The sequence below is a fragment of the Megalobrama amblycephala genome, linkage group LG13, assembly GCF_018812025.1.
Source record: "Megalobrama amblycephala isolate DHTTF-2021 linkage group LG13, ASM1881202v1, whole genome shotgun sequence".
Lineage (NCBI taxonomy): Eukaryota > Metazoa > Chordata > Actinopteri > Cypriniformes > Xenocyprididae > Megalobrama > Megalobrama amblycephala.
In genome coordinates, this window is record NC_063056.1 from 16,802,803 (window position 1) to 16,824,977 (window position 22,175).

The 22,175-nt window shown below is 38.7% G+C and overlaps 2 protein-coding genes across 6 annotated transcripts in view; one reads left to right on the forward strand and one right to left on the reverse strand.

Annotated features, from left to right (window-relative positions):
* The window catches only part of setd2 (SET domain containing 2, histone lysine methyltransferase), a 33,795-nt gene extending 21,712 nt beyond the window's left edge, over window positions 1–12,083 (reverse strand). Inside the window, exons 1-11 of one of the 2 annotated variants that reach the window (XM_048152501.1) lie at window positions 11,583–12,083; window positions 9,873–9,953; window positions 7,968–8,090; window positions 5,844–5,865; window positions 1,736–5,736; window positions 1,454–1,585; window positions 1,136–1,264; window positions 921–1,044; window positions 740–817; window positions 511–608; window positions 260–404 (exon numbers count right to left, since the gene is read on the reverse strand). In XM_048152501.1, the coding sequence (XP_048008458.1) occupies window positions 260–404; window positions 511–608; window positions 740–817; window positions 921–1,044; window positions 1,136–1,264; window positions 1,454–1,585; window positions 1,736–5,736; window positions 5,844–5,865; window positions 7,968–7,996 (4,758 nt within the window). In that variant the 5' untranslated portion in view covers window positions 7,997–8,090; window positions 9,873–9,953; window positions 11,583–12,083. The remainder of the gene's footprint in view (window positions 1–259; window positions 405–510; window positions 609–739; window positions 818–920; window positions 1,045–1,135; window positions 1,265–1,453; window positions 1,586–1,735; window positions 5,737–5,843; window positions 5,866–7,967; window positions 8,091–9,872; window positions 9,954–11,582) is intronic. The other variant, XM_048152500.1, reaches the window with a different exon arrangement.
* rbm12bb (RNA binding motif protein 12Bb) lies at window positions 8,046–22,147 on the forward strand. Of its 4 annotated transcripts, none has more exons than XM_048152502.1 (2): window positions 8,046–8,064; window positions 19,816–22,147. In XM_048152502.1, exon 2 carries the CDS (start codon window positions 19,838–19,840, stop codon window positions 21,728–21,730), a length of 1,893 nt encoding a protein of 630 aa, XP_048008459.1. In that variant the 5' UTR covers window positions 8,046–8,064; window positions 19,816–19,837; the 3' UTR covers window positions 21,731–22,147. The 4 variants fall into 4 exon arrangements, with proteins under 4 accessions (XP_048008459.1, XP_048008463.1, XP_048008461.1 ...); XM_048152506.1 differs by lacking the exon at window positions 8,046–8,064 and adding an exon at window positions 10,612–10,629; XM_048152504.1 differs by lacking the exon at window positions 8,046–8,064 and adding an exon at window positions 16,295–16,425.
* The last annotated feature ends 28 nt before the right edge of the window (window positions 22,148–22,175 follow it).

Consider the following 22,175-nt stretch of genomic DNA (forward strand, 5'->3'; position numbering starts at 1 on the left):
AACCACAAGATCATTGCTTTGGTACTGTTAGTCTTTAAGATAACACTTTGCTACAACGCTTTGAAAATCTGGCAGGCCATGTGTTAGTTAGTTGTGTCTAGCTTTAGCACATAATTCTTCATTAAATAAGTAACAGATTATATCAGGTTGTGGACTTGATATGTAAAACGGTTCCAGTCACTGCATGGGTTCATTCAGGTCTTCCTCTTGTTATTTCCAATAGCTGGATGAAGCACAATAATTAAGCCCTCTTCCTCACCGTGGTAAGTCCACTGTCAGTGTCTTTCTTCCTTGAGCGTTCCCTCTGTTTCTTCCCACCTGCTGCTCGAACACTGACCCGAGTCTCTCCACCAATTAAACCCCGACAGCTAGGAGCTCCACAGAAACACTTCTGGGCCTCTTTACTGGTGGACAGGAGGAGGAAGATGTGACATTATGATCAACATTTAGGTTAAGTTTCATTTTAGGAACAGCAAAGCTATACAAGATAGAAATGATTGGTTTTTTTACCCATATCTTTGGAACTGATAATCGAAAGTGAGCTCTGTCCCAGCTGTCACAGCTTTGGTGGTGAAGAAGCCAACACGGAGCTGGCCATTCACAGTCCACTGCAAAGTGTGCAATGGATTAGAAGTGCAAAACAAAGATTTTACATGGAAATCAAAGGCTCTAAGTTCCAGTAACACTGGAACACTGGGGTAAAAAGTCTGAGACCACAATGTAAATCAAGTGCACTTACTTTCTGAGTTTCACAATTGGGTTCACAGCTATGATTCATGAAACGGGAACAGTTTCCTTTCAAAGTAGCATCAATTATCTGCAGACATAATGGGGACATATGCTCATCTTTTTTAAACTTAACTCATGAAAGTTAGCAACAACATTTCTAGTTCTCATTTTTTTGCACCAATGACACTAACCTCATTATTTTTCAAAGCCATGAAATAATAGTGAATGTTCTTGTTTCGAGCGTACTCCTTCACCCGTGCTTTAAATTCCCGGTGATCCAAAACTTCGCCGCAATATTCTAAAACAAAGGTGTTCCTGCAAAAAAAACCATATAAATAGGTAACTTGCATAAAGGTCAAAGAACGTATCTAATAAGCACTTGTTAAGTGAAGCAAATAATACTTACGGCTGTAGGTCTTTGGCTGCTCGTAAGCCCCAGCCTTTGCTCTCTGTCAAAATTACCTCAAAGTCTGCATGCTGTTTCATTTGGAAGCGCCGGTTGGAGCAGTATACTCCATTTAAACATCGGGAAGAGCTTGAAAGAAAAAGGAAAGAAAATAATAATTTTGCCTTCCATTTTCTTACTGCAATTTAGAACAAGTTGAATAAATTATAGATTCCAGTCTCAACAACTGCAATCTGTCAGTAATATAAAATCAGCAAGTAACATACAGGTTCTCTCTGCTAAAAGGAAATATTATGATGTAGTAGCAGGATACAGTACCACTCAATCATCAGCAAGCGATTGAGGCAATCGTCCCCACATGCCATAATCCCTCGGGCTCGCTCTTCTCTTGAGAGGATAGCACACTCACACTGCATACGCTTGATGTCACGATGAGACTTATTCTTCTTGCTGCAAGGACAAAGACCAGATTTTATCAAATTAAATGGACAAACATTTAGAAATTCAAAAATAGTAGAGCATGGCTCTACCAACACAGAGAACATGAATTTGTTTGCCAGGGACAAAAATTGTGTAAAAGAGAAAAAAAAAGACACTTACCGTTCTGTCAGATACAAATTTTCTTCGATGAGGTCAAAGTAGGGTGGCATTTTTTTCTGCTTTGCCTTTTCCCTCCACACAGATGGATCCAGGAAGTCTTTTAGACTGAGAAGTGGGCGCTGCACCTCTTGAATATGATGGAAAGATTCCTTACTATCTTTCACAATCCTTGAGCTCTCATCAAAACTATCCCTTTTACTGGTCAGACCAGCCTCTGCCTCATTATCTGATTCAGATTCAAAATCTTGACGTCTCTTCTTAGGTGGGCCCCTTCCTCGATGAGGCTTTTGGTTGTCTTCTCTAGGGGCTTCTGGGATGTTCTGATTTTCTATGGTGAAGCTGCAATTGCTACTTATCTCATGGGCTTGAACAAATGGGGATGATCCTGGAAGATCAGCAGATAGAATAGGTCCTTGTTTGATCCCTACTACCCTTCTCTCACTATCGTAATCATGGTCATTGGTCAGAGAGTCTGGATGGATCTGGTTAACTGAACTGAGATACTGCAAAGGCACAAGTGTATTGACTGGTCTGCTGGTTTCAGAGATGGCAGACTGAGCCCATGGATCTTGTCTGTGAGCATTATCAAACAGAGCAATTGCTGGCTGAGATGGGCGTTCGGTGCCATGACTGCTGTCCGGTTGCTGAAATGTACTGCTGGGCTGTTCTGATTGGTTAAAGTCCCAGGCCAAGCAATAACCCTTCCCACCACTGAAGTCATTCGAGTCCCCATATTGCTGCTTCCCTCCCTTCCTTCCATTCCAGCTATCTGGTCTATCATGGTACTGATGGTGATCCGATTCAGGTCGCCTACATGTCTTCTCAGAACTCTGAATAGAGGCTTGGTTTATCTGGGCACAGACATTTGGTCTTTCTTGAACACTCCAGTTCTTGTCCACATGAGCACTGGTAGCCTCCGAATGGCTGGTGCTGTCAACCATGTTGCTCTGCGATTGGTAGGAGACACCTTTAACATCTGGAATTGCAGCCTGTACACCGGCCTTAAAAAGTGCAGCTGATGATTCCTCAAGCTTTGACTGATTGTTAAAACCATAGGCATATTCCCTATTAATGCTTTTATGTGTATCAGTCAGTTGCTGCCCAGAAAACACTGAGGACCCCAGAGACTGCTCAGTCAAATCATTTGTCTCAAGAGCAATGGTTGAATTTTTTGGCACAACCACCACAGAGTGCAACCGCTTTAAGGAGACCCGCTCATCATCTGAATCAGAGTCCGATTCTTCACTCTCACTGTCCTCACTGTGGCATTTACCATCATGGTTTAAGGAATCAGGGTCTTGAGTTTCAGGCTTAGGTTTGTCTACATTGATTTTCTCTTTACTAGCAGAATGGCAATTAAGGGGACGATCACTAACAACCACAGCACTTGGTGGCTGAGGAATTTCAACAGTCTGATTAACTAGTTCACTATGGGTATGTTGGTTTCCAAGATCAGATGCGTGGGAAATTACTTTGTGATGAGATTCAACAGAGGTTTCGTCTCGTATTTGTCCTTCTTTAGATTTTTCAGATGGTAATTCAGAGTGTTTCTGTGTACATGATTCATTAGGGGTAGTATCATTGTTAACCTCTGATTTTTTTAATAAAATTACCCTTTTCACATCAGGATTCACTATTTTCGCAGGGCTTTGATATTCTGAAGGGACTTCACCAACAATATCCCATCGGGATTTTTTCGCACTACCATCCTTTTTCAAAATCCCACTAGGTTGTTCAGAATTCGCACCAAGCTGCTCAGAATCTTTTTCACAGAGTTGAGCACTCGGTGTGACGGGCATAATGATTTTACTAATGATTAATGATGACCCATCCAATTTAGTGTTTAATTTCAAGCATCCTCCAGCTGGTAATTCTTTCACAGAAAGAGAAAGAGGGTCTGCCAGTGATCCTATTGAATCCTGACTGGGAGAGTGGCCTACACAAAATGTCTCTGCCGGTCCTTCTGTCAGAGCTTCGCTTTGGATTGGAATCTCATCTTTGATTCCAGGTTTATCAGCCTCAGTGGAACTTCTAACTTCAAGGCTTTTACTTGTTGGGGAAGTGGATTGCTTCAAACTTTCAGCTGTCTTGTGACTCTCGGGGACATTTGTGCACTTTTTCAAACTACTAAGATCTTGGTTTGGAGGTTGATGCTCAGTTTGTTGATTTGTTTCAAACAAATTAACTTTGTGCGTAGCTTCATGCATCTGTTGAGAACTGCATTTAGATTTAGGCAGGGTACAGTTGTCATCAATTTTGCTGGATTCCTTCTGAGGAGTAACTGGACTGGGGACTAACTCTGACTGCTTTGTGTTATTACTTAATCTGTCTGTTGATTGTCTCTCTGTTCCAGTAACATTATTTAAAGTTTTGTGATCTGATGAATCTGTTTTTTTGGATGATGAAGTTCGAGACCCAGATGACCTGTCTGATCCTTGTGACTGATGTTTTTTTCTGTGCTCCTCATCAGATTCAGAGCTGTTTTTATGGACCTTTTTCTCAGACGTTCGGGATGAGGTAGCTCGGTTGGAATTTGAGGTTTTAGCATTAATTTCTGATTTTGAGTGGCCACTGGATTTCCTATTAACTGCTTCTGCTTCAGGAGAGCTCTTCCTATTGGGTTCAGAGTCACCAGCTTTTAAATTAGATCGTTCTGGTTTTGAATGCTGTGTTCTTTTGTCTGACTCAGATGATCGAGAACAATCTGTGGATTTTGAGTCCCTGTGGGATCTGGAGTGAGTGGACGATTTCAATTCTTTTTGCGAGCTAGAGTATGTAGAAGATCGGCTTGAATCACTACCACGAGTCCTTGTCCGCCGGTGGTCATCCTCCGAGTCAGAGCTGTCACGAGACCTGCCATCAGTTCGAGAACGCGAGCTTCTCCTTTCACGATGAGGAGAACTTCTATGAAACCTCCGCTCAGACTCATGGTAATGTGACCTTGACTGTCTCTCACTCCTTGACCTTTCAGATCTGGAATAAGAACTAGTACGACAGCCTCGAGATCTAGACCGTGAACGACTTTTGGTCCTTCTTCTGTCTCTGTCAGAACGAGAAGATCTTGAAGACGTGTGCCTGGAGTCACGCTCAGACTTTGACCGACTCGACCCCTTTTCATCTTCTTTCCTATCAGGCCTCGGTTTTTCTAATTCCTCTGTTTTGGAATTAGAGGATCTTTTCGCTTCATTTCTCTGGGATTCAGATTTTGTTTTATTTCTGTGGTCACTAGATTTCTGGCTAGATGATGTTCGAATTGAATCTCCATCAGACTCCGAACCTGGAAGTGTGCTGTCTGATCGGGGCTGGGATTTTCTGTTTTCTTCATGCTCAGAAATAATGGAAGAATCCATATCTCCCTTCCCAATATGGGAAGAAACAGGACCTTTAAGGCATGAGTCTATTTTCTCCTGAGGGTTTTCCTCTTTGATAACTTTTTCAGAGGAACTATCAATGACAGAGTTCTTGTGAGACTGTTGCACTGAGGTTTCAGTTTCAACCTTGGCTGAAGATTGAATTTTGTCTGACTCAGGTGGGACTACTGGCTCTGAAATCTCTGCTGAGGCAATGCTGACAATGGAGTTATCCTCAACAACAGTAACGCTGAGAAACTGTTTCTTAAAATGCATCTTTCCAAGAACATGCTTTGATTTGATGGGGAAGGATACTGGAGCGGGTGCAGTTTGGGTCTCCCCCACTGCTGAAGTATTTGTGTCCACATTCTTGGTTTCATCGGTCTGTCCTGCTAGATCTGAAGTAGGTACAGCTCCAGCTTGCAGTGTAGAAGAATTTTCACTTGCAGATTTCTCCGGGCTTGGTGGGGCTAAAAATAAATTTTGACGTGGTTTCTTTGTCTGTGTAAAGCTAAAGGAGACCTTCTGTCGACCCTGTTCCTCAAGGTTTACCTTTGCCTTGGTTCCTTTAGGTAGGAGATGGTTTGTCAGTACAACCCTGGGTGCAAGGCCTTTGAATATTACTTGCTTCGGGAGACTTTCAACCTTGATCTAGTGATATATACATATAAAAATAAAAATACAATTTAGTATTTTATAACCATGTTTTAAGTAAGTACATTTAACTGAGACAAAGATATCTAAAGTTAAACACCTACCGAACAATCTTTTACATCTTCCCTGTTGTCATAAATGAACAGCATGAAAGAAAGAAAACAGAACATTAGTCCAGTCAATTTAAAATTTTGGTTATTTTGGGTTTCAAATTAGACCAATCAACATTTTTATGTAACTGACTTAAAAACAGTTATGAACAGCCTTAAAGGGTTAGTTCATCCAAAAATGAAAATAATGTCATTTTTTTTACTCACCCTCATGTCGTTCTACAGCCGTAAAACCTTCGGAACACAAATTAAGATGTTTTTGATTAAATCTTATGGCTCAGTGAGGTCTCTATTGCCGGCAATGCCACCGAAACTCTCAAGATCCAGAAAAGAACAACAATATGTTCAAAACATATTTAAAACAGTTCATGTGAGTACAGTGGTTCTACCTTAATATTATAAAGTGACGAGAATACTTTTTGTGCACCAAAAAATAAATGAATAATGACTTCAACAAAATCTTGTGATGGCTGATTTCAAAACACTACTTCGAAGCTTTACGAATCTTTTGTTTCGAATCAGTGATTCGGATCGCGCATCAAACTGCCAAACTGCTGAAATCACGTGATTTTTGGTGATTTTTTCACTGTTTCGAAACAAAAGATTCGTAAAGCTTCGAAGGAATGTTTTGAAATCAGCCATCACTAGATTGTTGAAAAGTCGTTATTTTGTTTTTTTTGGCGCACAAAAAGTGAACTCTGAACTCACATGAACTGTTTTAAATATGTTTTGAGTACCTTTCTGGATCTTGAGAAGTTCGGTGACATTGCTGGCAATAGAGGCATCACTGAGCCATTGGATTTCATCAAAATTTGTGTTCCAAAAATGAACAAAGGTCTTATGGGTGTAGAACGACATGAGGGTAAGTAATAAATGACATAATTTCCATTTTTGGGTGAACTAACCCTTTAAAGAAAAAAAATGTGATGACTAACTTGTAAGACTAGTCTTAGCAGTTGATGCAACTGGCCCCTGCTGTGAAATAACATCACTCTTTTATCCAACACGCCAATGCCTAATAGTTATAAAAGGTCTATGACACACAACATAGACATAGATTTTTATTTTCTTCCTATTTTCAAAGTCTCTTCATATCATACACAACTGACACATTTGCAACAACAAAAAAGCATACTGCTTGCTAGCTCTAATATGAAACCTAAATAAAGCTACAAAGCAACAACTAGGTTACATGTTCCTCTGAGAATCATTTTCTCCATCTGAACTTCCTAATGGAGTCACCCCACAATGATAATAGTAGTAATGGGAGGGGCTTCTCATGCCATTCATATCTGTCAGATGTCATATCTGTCAGCAATATTTTAATCTACCATGACCCCATTTACTATTTTTTTAATAATGGCACCATCAAGAATCAGGTATAATAGAATGAATAGAATTTTGATGTGTGACCCACTTTAGCCATTCTAATGCAACACTGCTAATGATATTGCTAAAATTATATCCCTAATGACACTCACTATTAGCATAAAATAAACTTCGATATCAGGCATGTGAAATCCATTTCATACATAAGCTCAATACTGAAAACTGCACAAAAGGCAAGAGCTGCACTGTTTGTTAAATTTTTTTTTTTTTGTTAAAAAGTACAGTCTAATCTGAACAGTACTTTGTTAAAACTTAGCCCACAATTTTCAGGTATAATGCAGCCCACACATTCAGGATGCTGACATTTTATATTGTGATAAAATGTTGCGGCATTTATGTAAAATTTGTTTTAAAATAACATAATAAAATAATAAATAAGGGGCAGAGTGTGAGGTGAAATGCAAAAAGGTTTTAAAATCTTTTAAGCCTACATATAATACAAGCACTCGGTTATCTAAAATCCCTCAATAGTGCAAAACCAAATTTAGCCTGGAACTGGAGAAGCAGGATTAATATTGCAGGGATGCACGGCTTAACATTCTTGCATACTGTCCGTTGACACAAGGAGCTAAAGATATATTGGCCCATGTCAAATTGGACATAGAATTCTGCAATTCATGTTCACTGAAGCACAATTGAAGATTACTGCAAAGCTTCTGTTCTATTACAGCAAAAAGTGAAAGTTTTGTTTTTGTCTGCAGTTTAAACGAATGGAATACTGCACCCTACCTGAGATCGGGATTCAACAGAGCATCCATTTTGAGGCAGATCTGATGCTGAGCAGCTTGAAGGAAGCTGCAACACTAGGGCAAACCAACTCAGAGAAGTAAGCTCTTTGACAAAATGTCACACCTATGGAGAAGAGACAAGATACCTCAATCAATTCAGTCAATGTAGATTCCCTGATACAAACATATTTGTTCTCCACATTTGAACATATTTGTTTACAGACAGATGAAGCTTCCAGGTATCTAACTGTTAAAAGGTACAACTTTTGAGGATCTCCACAGATACACCACTAGATGTTTCTTTTAGGGGCTTTCGCACCGGAGGAACCTTTTCATAATTCCTAGAAGTACTGGCTGAACCACTTGCAGTGTTCGCACTTCACACCGCAAGAACTAGGAACGATTTTAGTTCTAGGAACTCCTTTTGGAGGAATTAAATTAGCTCCTACTTCAGAGTAGGGTCTAAATCAGCTCTATAGGAACTATCCGTGACGTAAGTGTATGTTGATTGGTCAAACGCATGTCAAACACCGGCACCCGGCATTTTTAAAAAAGCTGTGTAAACATATTTACTTTACAAAAATGGGAAACAGCGAAAACGGCATTTACCTGTTGTCTGCAGGGTTGTGTTCGTTAGGAGATTTCATCTCTTAGCCCCACTTTTTGCTCTTTCAGTCGCGTAGTTTATGCGTTTACATTCCATCTCCGTTATCACAAAACCCACGACACACAACAAACAGCTACGATCACAGCGTCCTCCATTCACAGGTTTTTAGCGTTTGTAAATGCTGCGCTTAAAGATGCCTCTGTCGGCCACTTCAGAGTTCCTATTTCCAGTGTGAATGCATCCAGGAACATGGCCCGGGGGAGAAATTAGTTCTGGGAGAACTATCCTAGTGGCTAGTTCCTATAACCGAGTTCCTAGAACTATTCGGTGCGAAAGCCCCTTATAAGTGCAAAATTTTATTTTATGATTAGGTTACTGTGTTTTTGCTGTCTAGGCCAGTGGCTCTCAACTGGTGCATCACAAAAAAAGGGTCACAAGTCTGTTTTGATCTGGTCAAGAACAGCAGGTACAAACAATGTTAAGGCTCATTTATACTTCAGCGTTGGACCTACGCTGGAGCCTCTGCGTCCGTTTTCATTTATACTTCTGCGTCGTTGTCCGCGTCGACGTGCATGCAGACCACTAGTAGGCAGTGTCCGCGGTCATGTTGAGTATCAAAACAAAAGCCAAAGAAGAAGCTCATGTACGTTGTCAGAGAAGCTTACAAACAGAAACGGCAGAGAAGCGGCAAATAGGTAACGACTTTTGTTGCAGTTTGACTGTATGTGTCCTCTGAAACAGAGTGTTTTTTCATTCATAGTGAAGTTGAAAGTGCTCGCTCTTCTCCGAGTGCTCCGCACCAGTTTTTTGACCCGAGGGAGGGGGGTTCTAGCAGACCAATCACAGCGCTTGCGGTCCGCGTAGAATTGACGCGTTGTTACATTTTTGAAGAGGTGCACGTCAGGCTACGTTGTATGCTACGGCGTACACTCGACGCAGAAGTATAAATCAGCCTTTAAACTGCCAATGAAATCGATAGAGCTGTGGAATATAATCATTTTTACGATGCATTGCGATGCTGACGTGAGCGATTCTGAATTTTGTGCACAAAAAGTATTCAACGCTTCATAACATTAAGGTTGAACCACTTTAGTCACATGGACTATTTTAATGTCTTTACTAACTTTCCGGGCCTTGAAAGTTGCACTGAGGTTTCTGTCCATGGGTGGTTCAGAAACCTCTTGGATTTCAACAAAAATATCGTAATTTGTGTTCCGAAGACAAACAAAGGTCTTACGGGTGTGGAACGACATGAGTGAGTAATTAATGACAGAAATTACATTTTTGGGTGAACTATACCTTTAAGTGCACTAAATGATTGGAGTCTTGCATACATGACCAGAGAGAAGCTGTCATTTTCACCAGTAGATCCAGTTATGACTTTTTGATTAAAACATTAAAAGTTCAAAAGAAAGAGAGAGAGAGAGAGAAAAAAATGAAACCATTCACAATAAGATCTATAACATACATTTAGTAAATGGATAGTGAATTTTCATTTCATGCTGACTTTAAGATGCAACGAACTATATAATTGTGCTTTATTAAGACAGTAAAATAAATAGGCTTATTAACGGTTCAAAAAGGAAACACTTCTCATTTTGCTGTCAAATCAAACTTTAAAATATTCTGCTGCAAATTCATCTGTCACTTGAATATTAATGGCTAATAGTAATACAATATTTGGCCTAGTGTTTGTTCCATGTTTCTGGCTAGTAAAGTACACTTATGTGTTATTTATGGATTTACAAAATGACTGTTTTCATATTCAGCCTACATGTCATATTAATCATTTTGCATATTACTGGGGCTATGCAGTTAATGGCAATATTATTTTCATGTTTGAGTTTTATTATATTTTGTTTACTTTTGTATGCTTTCATTTATAATATTTTTAATAATAATAATAATTAAAGCGTTAGATTTGCTATGCTTTTCGAAACGAGAAAACGTAAAATTGAAATGATCATCTGGCTGCTTGCAGCAGCAGACAGAAGTGGAGGGAACAGCACTTATCTGCCTCTGCAGGACAAACTGCCTTTTGTCTCAAATGTGAAAGGTAAAATGCGAGCCCTGGACGCACAATATCAATAAGCACGTTTGGGGTTCTGACATAATTGATTAACACTGAATTATGTAGTTTGATATGTCCAATAATAATAATAGCTTAATCGTTGATCATATAATGAAAGATTATGTTTAAAATAGACATGTTGTGGAAAAGGGGACAAATAAATGCTTAAATACTGCAGAGGAGCCATGTGGGTGACATTTGTTTGCACAACATAGCAATATTGTCTATACTTGACTCAGTTCATTTATTGCTGTGGATGACAATAACAAAACAGCGTCAACAACTCGGGTTCTCCAATAACACGGCCTTCGGTTCGTTACCAGTAACTCCAGCACTGACTGTCTGGTTCACAATGTCAACGCGCTGGCACTGAACCGCGGGGAGCTGAAAAATTTACCTCGTGGATATATAAGGCCTACACGGAGGCCTCGCTGCATCTGTTTTCACTTGTGTAACGTTATCCAGGACATACCATATACATTGACATTATAGTATAGTCTAATAATATTTTAGACATTCTGTGAATTTCTAGCATCAAATAATATCGCATTTTATTTAATCTTATTTACATTTATTGATCGGTCCCAGCATGTAGTAGTTTCCTCGGCTCGCTGGCTATCTGCAGAGTGAACTGTCGCTATGGTCACCATTTGAAACGTCTATGATTGTTTATTTTTTCATAACCGAATCTATTTATTGAGCTTAACTGGTTATCTACAGTATCCTTTTGTCTACAAACTAAACTGTACAGTTTGACCTGTGGTTTATGCTCTGAAACCATGAAGGGGTCACTGTAATCGTTGGGTTAGCGAGTTAGCAGCAAAAGCACTAACTAGATAGCTCAATGGCTAGCTGGTTAAAATCTGTAGTGCATGTAGGCTTTCAATGGATATGTTTTGTGTGCCAAAACAAACGCATAGCAGCTGTAAAGTACTTACTTTGTATACTTCTCCAGTTCGGTCAAGCACTCCATCTTGTAGGACAATGATGGCAGTTTCTTCCACTTGATTTTTCCCTAAACATCCAGCAGAACACAGACGTCAAATCCACACGGGTCAACAAACTACTCTCGAAAACACAATTCGCCTGGTGTTAGATAGATCCAAAATGCTTGTGTTTAATGCTCGGTCCACGGTGATCAAATAAATACTCATTAGACGACTCCTCTGTACTGTTTTATCAGTACGAAGCGGGCTGTGGAAGGCACCATCCTTTTTGTTTCATGGTGTAGCAGGGCAGCCTCAGATGATCTGGCGGAGTCGATATGCGATGCACCGGTCGCGGCTCCTCCTCTCTTTGCGAGCCACAGCTCATGCGGTGAAGAAGGAGGTCGACATGCGCTGCTGTCCAGAGGGACTGATGTCGATTCGACGACGGTCTTGGGGCCTTTGTTAAGCTACGGAATCTTCTATTACTAGATAACGTGGGATCAAATTATTTAATGCAAAGGGAACGAACGACAGGCGCAGCTACAACTCTGTTTATATTGCAATGCTTTTGGTCAGACAACATGGAACCCGGATAGGCCTTCAGTGGTGTGGGATCCCCAAGAAATCAGTTCAGCATCCTCACTGTTATCAGATCAGCGGTTCAACTGGAAATGTGAAATTAGGAGTAAAATGGACAATTTGTATATGGCAAGCCGTTTTTACATTTATTGCTAAAAAAAACTATTTAGTATCTATTTTAATGTTACTAGTTCTAGTAGTAAGTAATCCAGTAGTCATTATATCTTTCTTCAATTTCATTAGAAACTAAAAAATGAATAGGCTGAAATGTGACTAGTAGCAACATAATAAATAGTAGAATCTAATCATCAATATACTTGTATTTAGTCACTTTCCAAATAGTGGCAGATTGATAAATGCTCCGGTTGTTGCCGATACTTGTTTAACTTTACCTTACCTAACCATTCATTACGGCTAGTACTCATTTCTTTGTAACTATTCCAATTTCTAATATCTGTTCCAGTAAATACTGACTAGTAGCAAAGAGATATTAGCATCTAAAGAATTATACTAGTGACTAGTTGAAGACCAGTCACTATTGGATTACTTAATACTAGTAATTAAAAAATAAGTATTAATATGATAAAATAACCTACTAAATAACAAAAGCATACATTAGAAAATATCTGAAATCAAAATAATAGTTAGTTTTAAGAAATAAATGTTAAACAGCTTGTGTTTGTGGAGATAGAATGTGTATCATACCTAAAACATGACCTGTTATAAGCTTTGGACATGCTGACTTTTCTCCAAACTGATATTTTCCAGGAATTTCTCAATCTGTTGTATTCAGCTGTGTCTTAATAAAATATTTTAATCTATAATATACTGATGCATGTTTAGTTTTACGAAAATCCCTTTCAGTGATTTCGGTTTGAATCTGAGTCATTTTTACCAGTTATTAAAATAATCAAATTTAAGTTAAACATGTATGGTTTATCATTGCTCAGACTATATAAAGTGTTTTAAAAGACATTCAGTGTCAATGAATTGTCAAAATGCTTTGCATAGTGATGCCACAGAGACCTACTGTAGGTAATCTTTAACTAAATGTCTAATTGCTCGATAGCTGTTGTGTTTGATGTTTTCTGTGGTGGACAATGCACTTAGTTTAGTTACTAATAAAATACTTGAAGGCAGAAATTCTCACAGCATTACTATCAGACATCTCAAACCACAGGTATGGACATTGGCTCTTCAAATAAAGGCATGTCTTAAACATTTTGATGATCTGCACTTTGTCTCTTCTGGGGTCTGTTCATTTCACAACATGGTTAACTTGATGACAGTGCCTGTTGAGACTGAGAGTGAGTAGTAACTTCTTTACAATTTTAAGCTAAAATGTAAAAATACTAGGGCTGATGAAAAGATTAAAATATTTACAATAAAAACAAATTAGTACCATGATTAATTTTTAATTACAGGGTGATCGTGGTTTGGTGATGATGCACAAGCCTTGCTGATTGGGGTACATAATGTAAATTGTCGGTTGGTTATCTGTATCTGCTTTATCTCACTGTTCAGTTGATAGGTTCTTGCTCTCAGCTTCATGAGGAAATTTGTGATGAGTTTCCAGTGGGAAACATCCTGACAGTTCCAGGTGGAGCTTCGTAGTGTAAAGATCCCTGCTTAGTCCAGTCTCTTTCTTGTCTTCAAAAGTCCCACACTTGATGAATTGGTTGTAATTCTTTAAATTTTCTCCCTTCTACAGGTCTGATGTTTTGTTATCTTAAATGGTCTTGTCTTTCTAAACATGTTTTGTTTGGTCTGTCTGTCTAAGTTGAGAGTTCACAGTGAGAACACTTCAAATATCTCCACAGGTCCCACTTGATGACAGACCTGTATTTCTTGACACATTTAGGGCATTTACTGTATTTTCTTTGTTCAGTCAATTCCTGTGTATTTTATCTATGCTAGCTTTTTCATGGTTTTCTATTATTAATTTGTGAATAAAGTATCTCATCACTAGGCCCAGTATGATTATTAGGCAGTGTTGGCAGCTGGCCATGGTAGCCAGGACAACTCCTTTATCATGCCTAATGCCTCACAGAGGTTAAAATGAGGACATCATTGTGTTCAATGAACCACTGAATCAGTAACCCTTTGTTGTATCTCAGTTACAGGGATCTGCTCACAAGGCTATTCTGAAATCAGGTTGTTTGTAAATTTCTAGATAACAGTCGTTATTTGCTTGTTGTACCAACCGTGAAACAAGTGACTAAGCAGGGCCGTTTAACCACCATAGATATTGTCTCCCCAATATTTGATATTTTTTATGCTTCTCTGCTGCACTTCATTGCAGGCTGCTTTGTTTGTTGTTAGGATGACAAAAAGTTTTAAAAGTTACATTTTAGGCTGGTGTGCCTCAGTGATCTAACAACGCTCATCAATGTCAAAATGATTAAGATGGCTAGTCAAGGTAAGATGGCCCCCTACCTGGGGCAAGAAGACAAACTTTTGCAGACTATAAGGGTACATTTACGTGACAATGTACAAAAAATGGAGAAGTTTATCCTTCGCGCTTTTCAGATACATATACAACAATATTGTCAAAACGATCCCTTTCACACAAATCTGCAAAAACTACTAAAAATGCTGTATTATTCATGCCAGGCCAGTAGTTGGCAATGTCACTTTGTAAAGAAACACTACGCCTATAGACTGAGCACGTAACGCGCATACGCGTGACGTCACCATTTTCACAAATTCGCGTTTTTGTAGTTTGAGACAATAACAATATTGTTTTCAAAAACTTGCACTTTGAAACCTGTTTTCAAAAGTTTTCCGTTTTTAGTTGAAATGGTGTCGTGTAAAGACAAACTTGTGCAGAATCAGTATCATATATGTCATTAATATAAAATACTATATCAACTATTCTATTTATAATTGTGTTTTGACATTTAATTGAACACTTGAAACAATCCCTGTAAAAGTGATTAATCTGAGGTAAATTTTATAATAAAATTATAATAATATTTATAGGCGCCTTTCACGACACTCAAGGTCACCTTACAAATCTATCTAAAAACACCAGTATATAACAACAATAGACAAACCATACTATAATATACATTAGATTTATTCTATGACTTACATACAGGCCTATGAACATATTTAGATGTAATCGAAATAGACAACACCACTATAGCCCATATACCGCAAAGGTCTACTTTTACTTTTCACTTCAAATTTAAAATGATATTTTTTTTACTCATTAAACATTATTGTGTACACAAATCCCTCATTAACAAACAGAAACCCTGGATATTCAACATAATATAATGTCAGAGGTCACTATTTTCCAGAGACACAAAATTAGATCAGTTAACCTCAAAACTGTTTCATCTGACTAAATCTCAAAAATGTAAATAGTCAGACAACATTTAAAAAATGGGTCATTTTACCCCATATTACCATAAATTATTTGCAAATAGTTCAAGTTGAATGATTACTTATCCAATTTTTTCCCTGTTCGTATTTATTTATTTTTAAATTCCCACAAAATCCCTTTAATTATTTAATTTAAATAAAGGACAATTACTATCCCCAACCCCCCATGTTCAAGACATGGTTATGGTCTTGTGTCTAAGTTGTAATTGTATACTAAGCAGGAACCCACCAAATCTTTATAAACATGTCCCTAAAAAGAGAATTTCCATCTTCTTCAAAGCAGATTTTTTTTAAATGTGTAAATTTAAAAATATAGTCACAATAAAAATAATAATATAGTCAAATAGTTAATAATAATTGTCAAAATTACTAGGTTGTGTGACTGTCAGAAATTAAATAATAATAATAGGCTAATAATAATAATAATCTTTAAAAAAATAAATGTTAGCATAAAGTCACAAAATTTCTTAATTTTTTTTTTCTTTGTCCACGTGTGTGGAGATGTTAAAAAAAATATAGTTTATTAGTTAAATAAACTATAAACCTTTGAAAATATCAAGTTGGATACACTGGTATCCAAGATGCAACTAAATAGGCCAATTTTTACTTGATGGTTACACCACTTTACACTTTATAATCATTAAATCAATATATTTGTAGTGTGTAATTTTGTATTTTTGTAATTTTTATACCCATTTTGATCATTTTTATAATTTATTCATTGGAAACGGCTCGTTGCAGATATTGGAGATATTCTAAATTGATCAGACTGGCATCTATTGTGTCTCGAGTTTCTCGTTTGAGTTGTTGTGTTCAGCGCCTCCGGGTTCCCGTAGTTTTACAGATGGCGTTGGAGGAGATGCGGATGCTCTAGTTTCTTTTGGTTCGTCCTTGTGTCAGATATCACAAACAGCGAAATTGTGGCTTAGTCACGTGGGAATCGGATATACGACACTGCGGATCGGCATTAGTTTCGCATTTCTTTATATTGGAAAGGATTGATAAATCTTTGTTTTGTGTAAGTTTGATCAATATTGTGCGCTTCATATTCTGGGCCTCTCACGTTTAGCATTACCGATACTACCGAAGACAGCTGCACTCTTTGTTTTCGCCAATGTTTTCTGGAACGGAATTAACGTTGCGGAATATATATTGTGTGTTTGTTCATTGGGTATCATAGTATATTGTGCTGATTAAAACTGTCGGGTGGGTTGGTTGGTTGGTTCGGCTGAATTCGACGAGGCTCGTGAATGCTAGTTTGATTTGGCGCAGTTTTGATTCTGAAGCACATAGCTCGCGATTCAACACAAATAGAAAGTACTTGAGGCACTACAGAGGTGTACTTGTCGAAAACAAGTTTGTAATTGCCTCAAGTGTTATTCTGAAAGCGTTTGAAATTAAAGAGGTCATTATATACCACGGATTATTTTTGACCAGATGAGAAAGCGGAAGCATTGTTCAGAGACTTTTGTGTATGTGTGTGTAAATGCGCCTCAGTCGTGTATTGGTTACACACAGAAGTGCAGCGAACTGGGAAACAAGGTTGTGAAGTCGAGTTGTAAAAATACCTTTCTTTTATTTGAAGTGTATTGCAGCTGAAAATAGGACTCGTTTACTGTTCCTAGTGGATTGACTGATATTGAGTGATATTGGGAATTGACATTTTTTTCTTCTTCTAATAGAGAGTTTAGGGTTTATAGAAACGAATTTGGAAGGCTTTTTTCTGTAGATACTTGGGTTGTAAATCCGGTGTGAGGTTTGTGTATGTGTGCATTTCATTGGCAGAAAAAATGGGAAGCTTACTGGAGGGTAAAACATTTTTAGTCTCATAGTTTGCATTTAAAACAGTAGTTCTCACTCTTTTTTTTTTTTTTTCCCCGAGGCCCACCATTGTCCAAAACAATGTAGGCTGATATTTCTTTTAATTTTTTAAATGAAAATTCTGGGCTGAAACCAAAAGTTCTGGATGCACTTGGCTGAAAACCAAAACCAAAAATGCTTTTAAAAAAATTATTTCTTACATTAAATTAACTTTTTTTGTATAATTGTATTAATACTGCTTTTTAATAAAATTCAATAATTTTAATAATACTGAATTTAATAAAATGCAAGCCAATAAAATAAACCACACTTTTATTGAAAGTAACACTAAAATTAGAAAATATATTAATATTAAATGTCAATATATCATTCTTTATTCAGTTCTATGCAACAGAATCAGATTTAACAGATTTATTTTTTGACCAATTATCCAAATAATGTATAGACCTACAAAGCTATTATTATCAGAGCATGTGAGCAGAGCGTAGCGTGGAGCATATCTTTGAACGAGTACGGCTATATCACACCATGTTACAGCACAGTAGGGAAAATGCAAACAGAAACAAGTATACTACTTAGGGCTGGGCGATACATCGCATGCGATTGTCACGCGCATTTTGTCAGTAAAGCCGGTTCCCTGATTGCCGCTAAATCGCCATCACCTGCTTTCAAATGGAGCAGCATTTCATAAACAGAGCCGTAGTTCACTGATAAGCTACGCAATATCGCGTTCATTATCGAAGGCGATTCATCTGCGATAATGAACGCGATATTGCGTAGCTTATCAGTGATCTACGGCTCTGTCTATTAAATGCCGCTCCATTTAAAAGCAGGTGATGGCGATTTAGCGGTAATCAGGGAACCGGCTTTACTGACGAAATGCGCGTGACAATTGCATGCGATATATCGCCCAGCCCTAATACTACTACATAGAGTTGGGACAATACTATCGATGCATTGTGATTCATGGATGTTTCTGATATTTTCCAAATGCGTACAAGTTTTTAACAGCAGATGGCGCTCTATTCTAGGCTTTTTTTTTTAACTGCATGCTCAAATGCTCACGAAGAAGACTGCTCGTGCATTCGGCTGAGTCTGACAATGTATTTGCACCTTGGAATGTTTTTATGATGCGAGATTAATGTAAACAGCCCACTGCAGACACCCTTGTAATTTGCTTCATCCTTTTTGAACTTTATGACTGATTGTTTTATAGGTGGTTCAAGTAGTGTGTGTAAGGAATTGGAAGGAAGCAGAGTAAGGCTGTTTCTACAGCACGCAGTGCCACATGCTGTTAAAAACTAAGCTCACAATCGATTCGAGAGAGGATCACGATACATGTGGAAAATATCAGAATCAATCCAGAATCATTTCTCGATTTGCGGTGCATCGATGTATTGTCCCAGCCCTACTACTACATAGAAATTTCATGTCGCCGTGTTATTTGAGCAGACTTTGCTTTTCAGATCAGCAGTACATGACTGAAGCGTTTGCATGGGCCGTGAGCAATTCATATTTTGGGCTGATTTTTTTTTTTCTTTCGGCCAAAAGCCAAAATTTTGGTGCATTCTTATTTGAGTCAACCTTTTTATTGTTGAAAACAGTGTAACTTGTGGTCCTTTGTCGATCATGTTCCCCGCGCTCCTTTACTCATTCTTTCCTTTCTCTATCATTCACATTGTTATCTAATAAAGGCAAGAATGGCACAAACAACTAAAGAAGAAGTTGTGTTGGCTGAGGCCTCCTAGTGGGCCCGGTCCCCTTGCTTGAGAACCACTGATTTAAAAGCATTTATCATTCACATTTTGCATACACGTGAAGTGGAATTGTGTGTACGGTGTATTGAACTTGTTTTGTTGTTTGGTTTGATGGCTGTGTAAGTGGCTTTGAGCATCATGTAAAGTGCCTTGTTATTTTAAGTACTTAATAAATTGAAGAAATCTATCATCTGCTGTTGATAGGTTTCTGTTGGTGATTGTGGATATTATTAAACAGAAGCTAACAGGACAATGTTTAGTTAATTAGCCGCAATATGTGTCTTTCATCTGTATGGATGCTAGAAGTGATATTTGTAATTTTTTGATACTTGTATAAACTGTTTGATGTTTCTCTCTTGAAAGTGCAGTCAGCTGGATTTGAGAATGGAGTTTGTTACTTGTACATTTGCATGTAGAAGCTGAAAGAATGATGTTAAAGGTTGGAAAACTAGTCTTTCCTGTTAATCCAAAGTACGTTATCTTGTTTTTCTGGATCAGAATACTTTACTACTTGCTTCAGACTGGCTGTTATTGTTGTTAGCTATATGTATTGGCCGTGAGAGGTTTGTTTCTCCTAATTTTGCTGTGCAACCTCGGTTTGAAAATGATACTTGGGATTTCTTTTGAATATTGTTATATGGAGGCAATGGTTGTGTCAGCGATAACGCTATTATATGTGCCCCTTTTGTCTGCAGGTGCTGTTGTGTGTGCTCCATCATGGCTGTGGTCATCCGATTACAGGGACTCAGAATCACAGCTGGTTCTGAGGACATTCGCAATTTCTTCACTGGGCTCAGAATCCCTGATGGTGGGGTTCATATAATTGGTGGGGAGCTTGAGGAAGCTTTTATAATATTTGCATCTGATGAAGATGCAAGACGAGCGATGACACGTTCGGGGGGCTGCATTAAGGGCTCTCCCGTCAACTTGCTCCTGAGTAGCAAGTCAGAAATGCAGAGTGTTCTGGAGGAAAGCACTAGAAGGTCTGAGTTAAAAGGCAGGGGAATATACAAGGAGGGTGTCAAAAGACCTTCTGCGGAACGAGGTCCTCTGCCATTCAATAAAGACCCAAGAGCAGACGTACGAAGGCCGGATCTTCAAGAGATGAGGAACAGGCCCTCTCCATCTTCATTCAATGAGATACGACACCAGAGAGAAGCGGAAGTGCCAGAGAGAGCTGATCTTTATTTGAAGTTGACAGGGATGCCATTCTCTGCAACAAAGGAAGATGTCTATACCTTTTTCAGTGGGATAAAGGTTGAAGATGTTTTGTTTTTGAGAAACCCCCGAGGAACGTTCAATGGACAAAGTATTGTGCGCTTGGCTACCAAAGAGGATGTGATCGAAGGTCTGAAAAGGGATCGACAATACATGGGGGTGCGGTATATACAACTATCAAGATGCTCCGAGGAGCAGTGGCTGGCAGAAGGAGGTGTCGTACCGGACACTCGGAAAAGACCGTCCTTGGAGCGAGTGAGATCTCGATCTCCCATTTCCTACAGGTCAAGATCACGCTCGCCCCCTCACGAAGAATACTGCGTCATGTTTGAGAACTTGCCTCATGCGGTTGAAAAGAGAGATTTGAGGATGTTTCTTCATCCGGTTACTTTGAAGGATGACCAGATTATTATCTTTGCCCAAAAAAAGGATGATAAGACCAAATCGGCTGTTGTGGTGTTTAGAAATCTCACAGACTATTGTGCTGGCTTGGCTCATAATAAGGAATTGTTGCTGCATAAGGTAGTGTACGTGTCACCCATCTCCAAGGAGAAAATGGTCACCTTGTTGGAATCGTCTGTTGACGAGAGAGATGAGGGAAAAGGGTCGAGACGATCGGCTGAAGTGCCCCAGTCTCAACGAAACACTCCTGACTCTCAGTTGAGGTGTGTCTACGTACGCAATCTCCCATTTGATGTTCGTAAGGTGGAGATCATGGACTTCTTTCATGGATTTCCACTTTCAGAGGATAGGGTGGTCTTATTGCATGACGATAGAGGAGCTGGGCTCGGTGAGGCTTTGGTGATCTTCCAGTCTGAGAAGGAAGCCATGACGGCACAGTCCCTGAACGGACAGAGGTTTCTTGGATCCGAGGTCATGCTTAAGTGCATAACGATGGCCCAGATGCAGAATTTTGGTGTGAATGAGCAGATGACGGTTAGCCCACCAGAAAGGAACGAAATTTTGAATGACGGTCCTCGTTTTTCGAACGTCCAGATGCCTCAAGATGATTGTGAGATGCAGCCTAATTTGCGCCAGGATTTTGGAGGTCGTGATCACTTTGAGCCTAATTTTGGCCGCAATAATGCATTTGGGCCTGGACTGGATGGCATCGGACGTCAACGTTACGGATCACCTGACCAACAACTTGATGGTCCGACCGGTGTTAAATTGCTCAATCTACCCTCTCAGATAAGGATCGATGAGATTTATGATTTCTTCTACGGATACAGATTGATTCCAGGATCTGCCTCATTGCAGTATGATAGAAATGGAGCTCCCAGACGTGCTGCAACGGTAGTGTTCGAAACCTACAGAGAGGCACTCACTGCTCTTCAAGAATTAAACGGAAGACCAATTGGCACCAGGAAGATTCAGATTGTGTTCGATTAGATATGCTTTGGACTACAGTATTGATGAAACTTGTTTTTATTTAATTTTTTTTTAAGTTGTATATGCATTTTCAGTGATTTGACAAGTGCAGACATGTTTTCTTTTTCATTTTTTTTTTGAAGTACTGCTTTAATTTAGATTCATATCTTGACTATTTGACAATGATGCATTTGTGTGCATGTCAGTGACAGTATCTATACTCAGTATTATTGTGCTGTCGAATATTTTTCCTCTCAGAGTAATGACTTTTCTAATCTAATTAAATTTCACTGTACAGATGTCAGTAATATTTTGTTTTCAGATAAAATCAGATAAAAGATAAAATGATCTTAACATTGTGAGATTGTGAATTTACTACTGCCCCAGATAAATTATTTCATGTTTAATGCTATTAAAGACATCAGCTTGTTCATCTGATTTCTTTCTAAGTGTTTTTTTCTCTTCT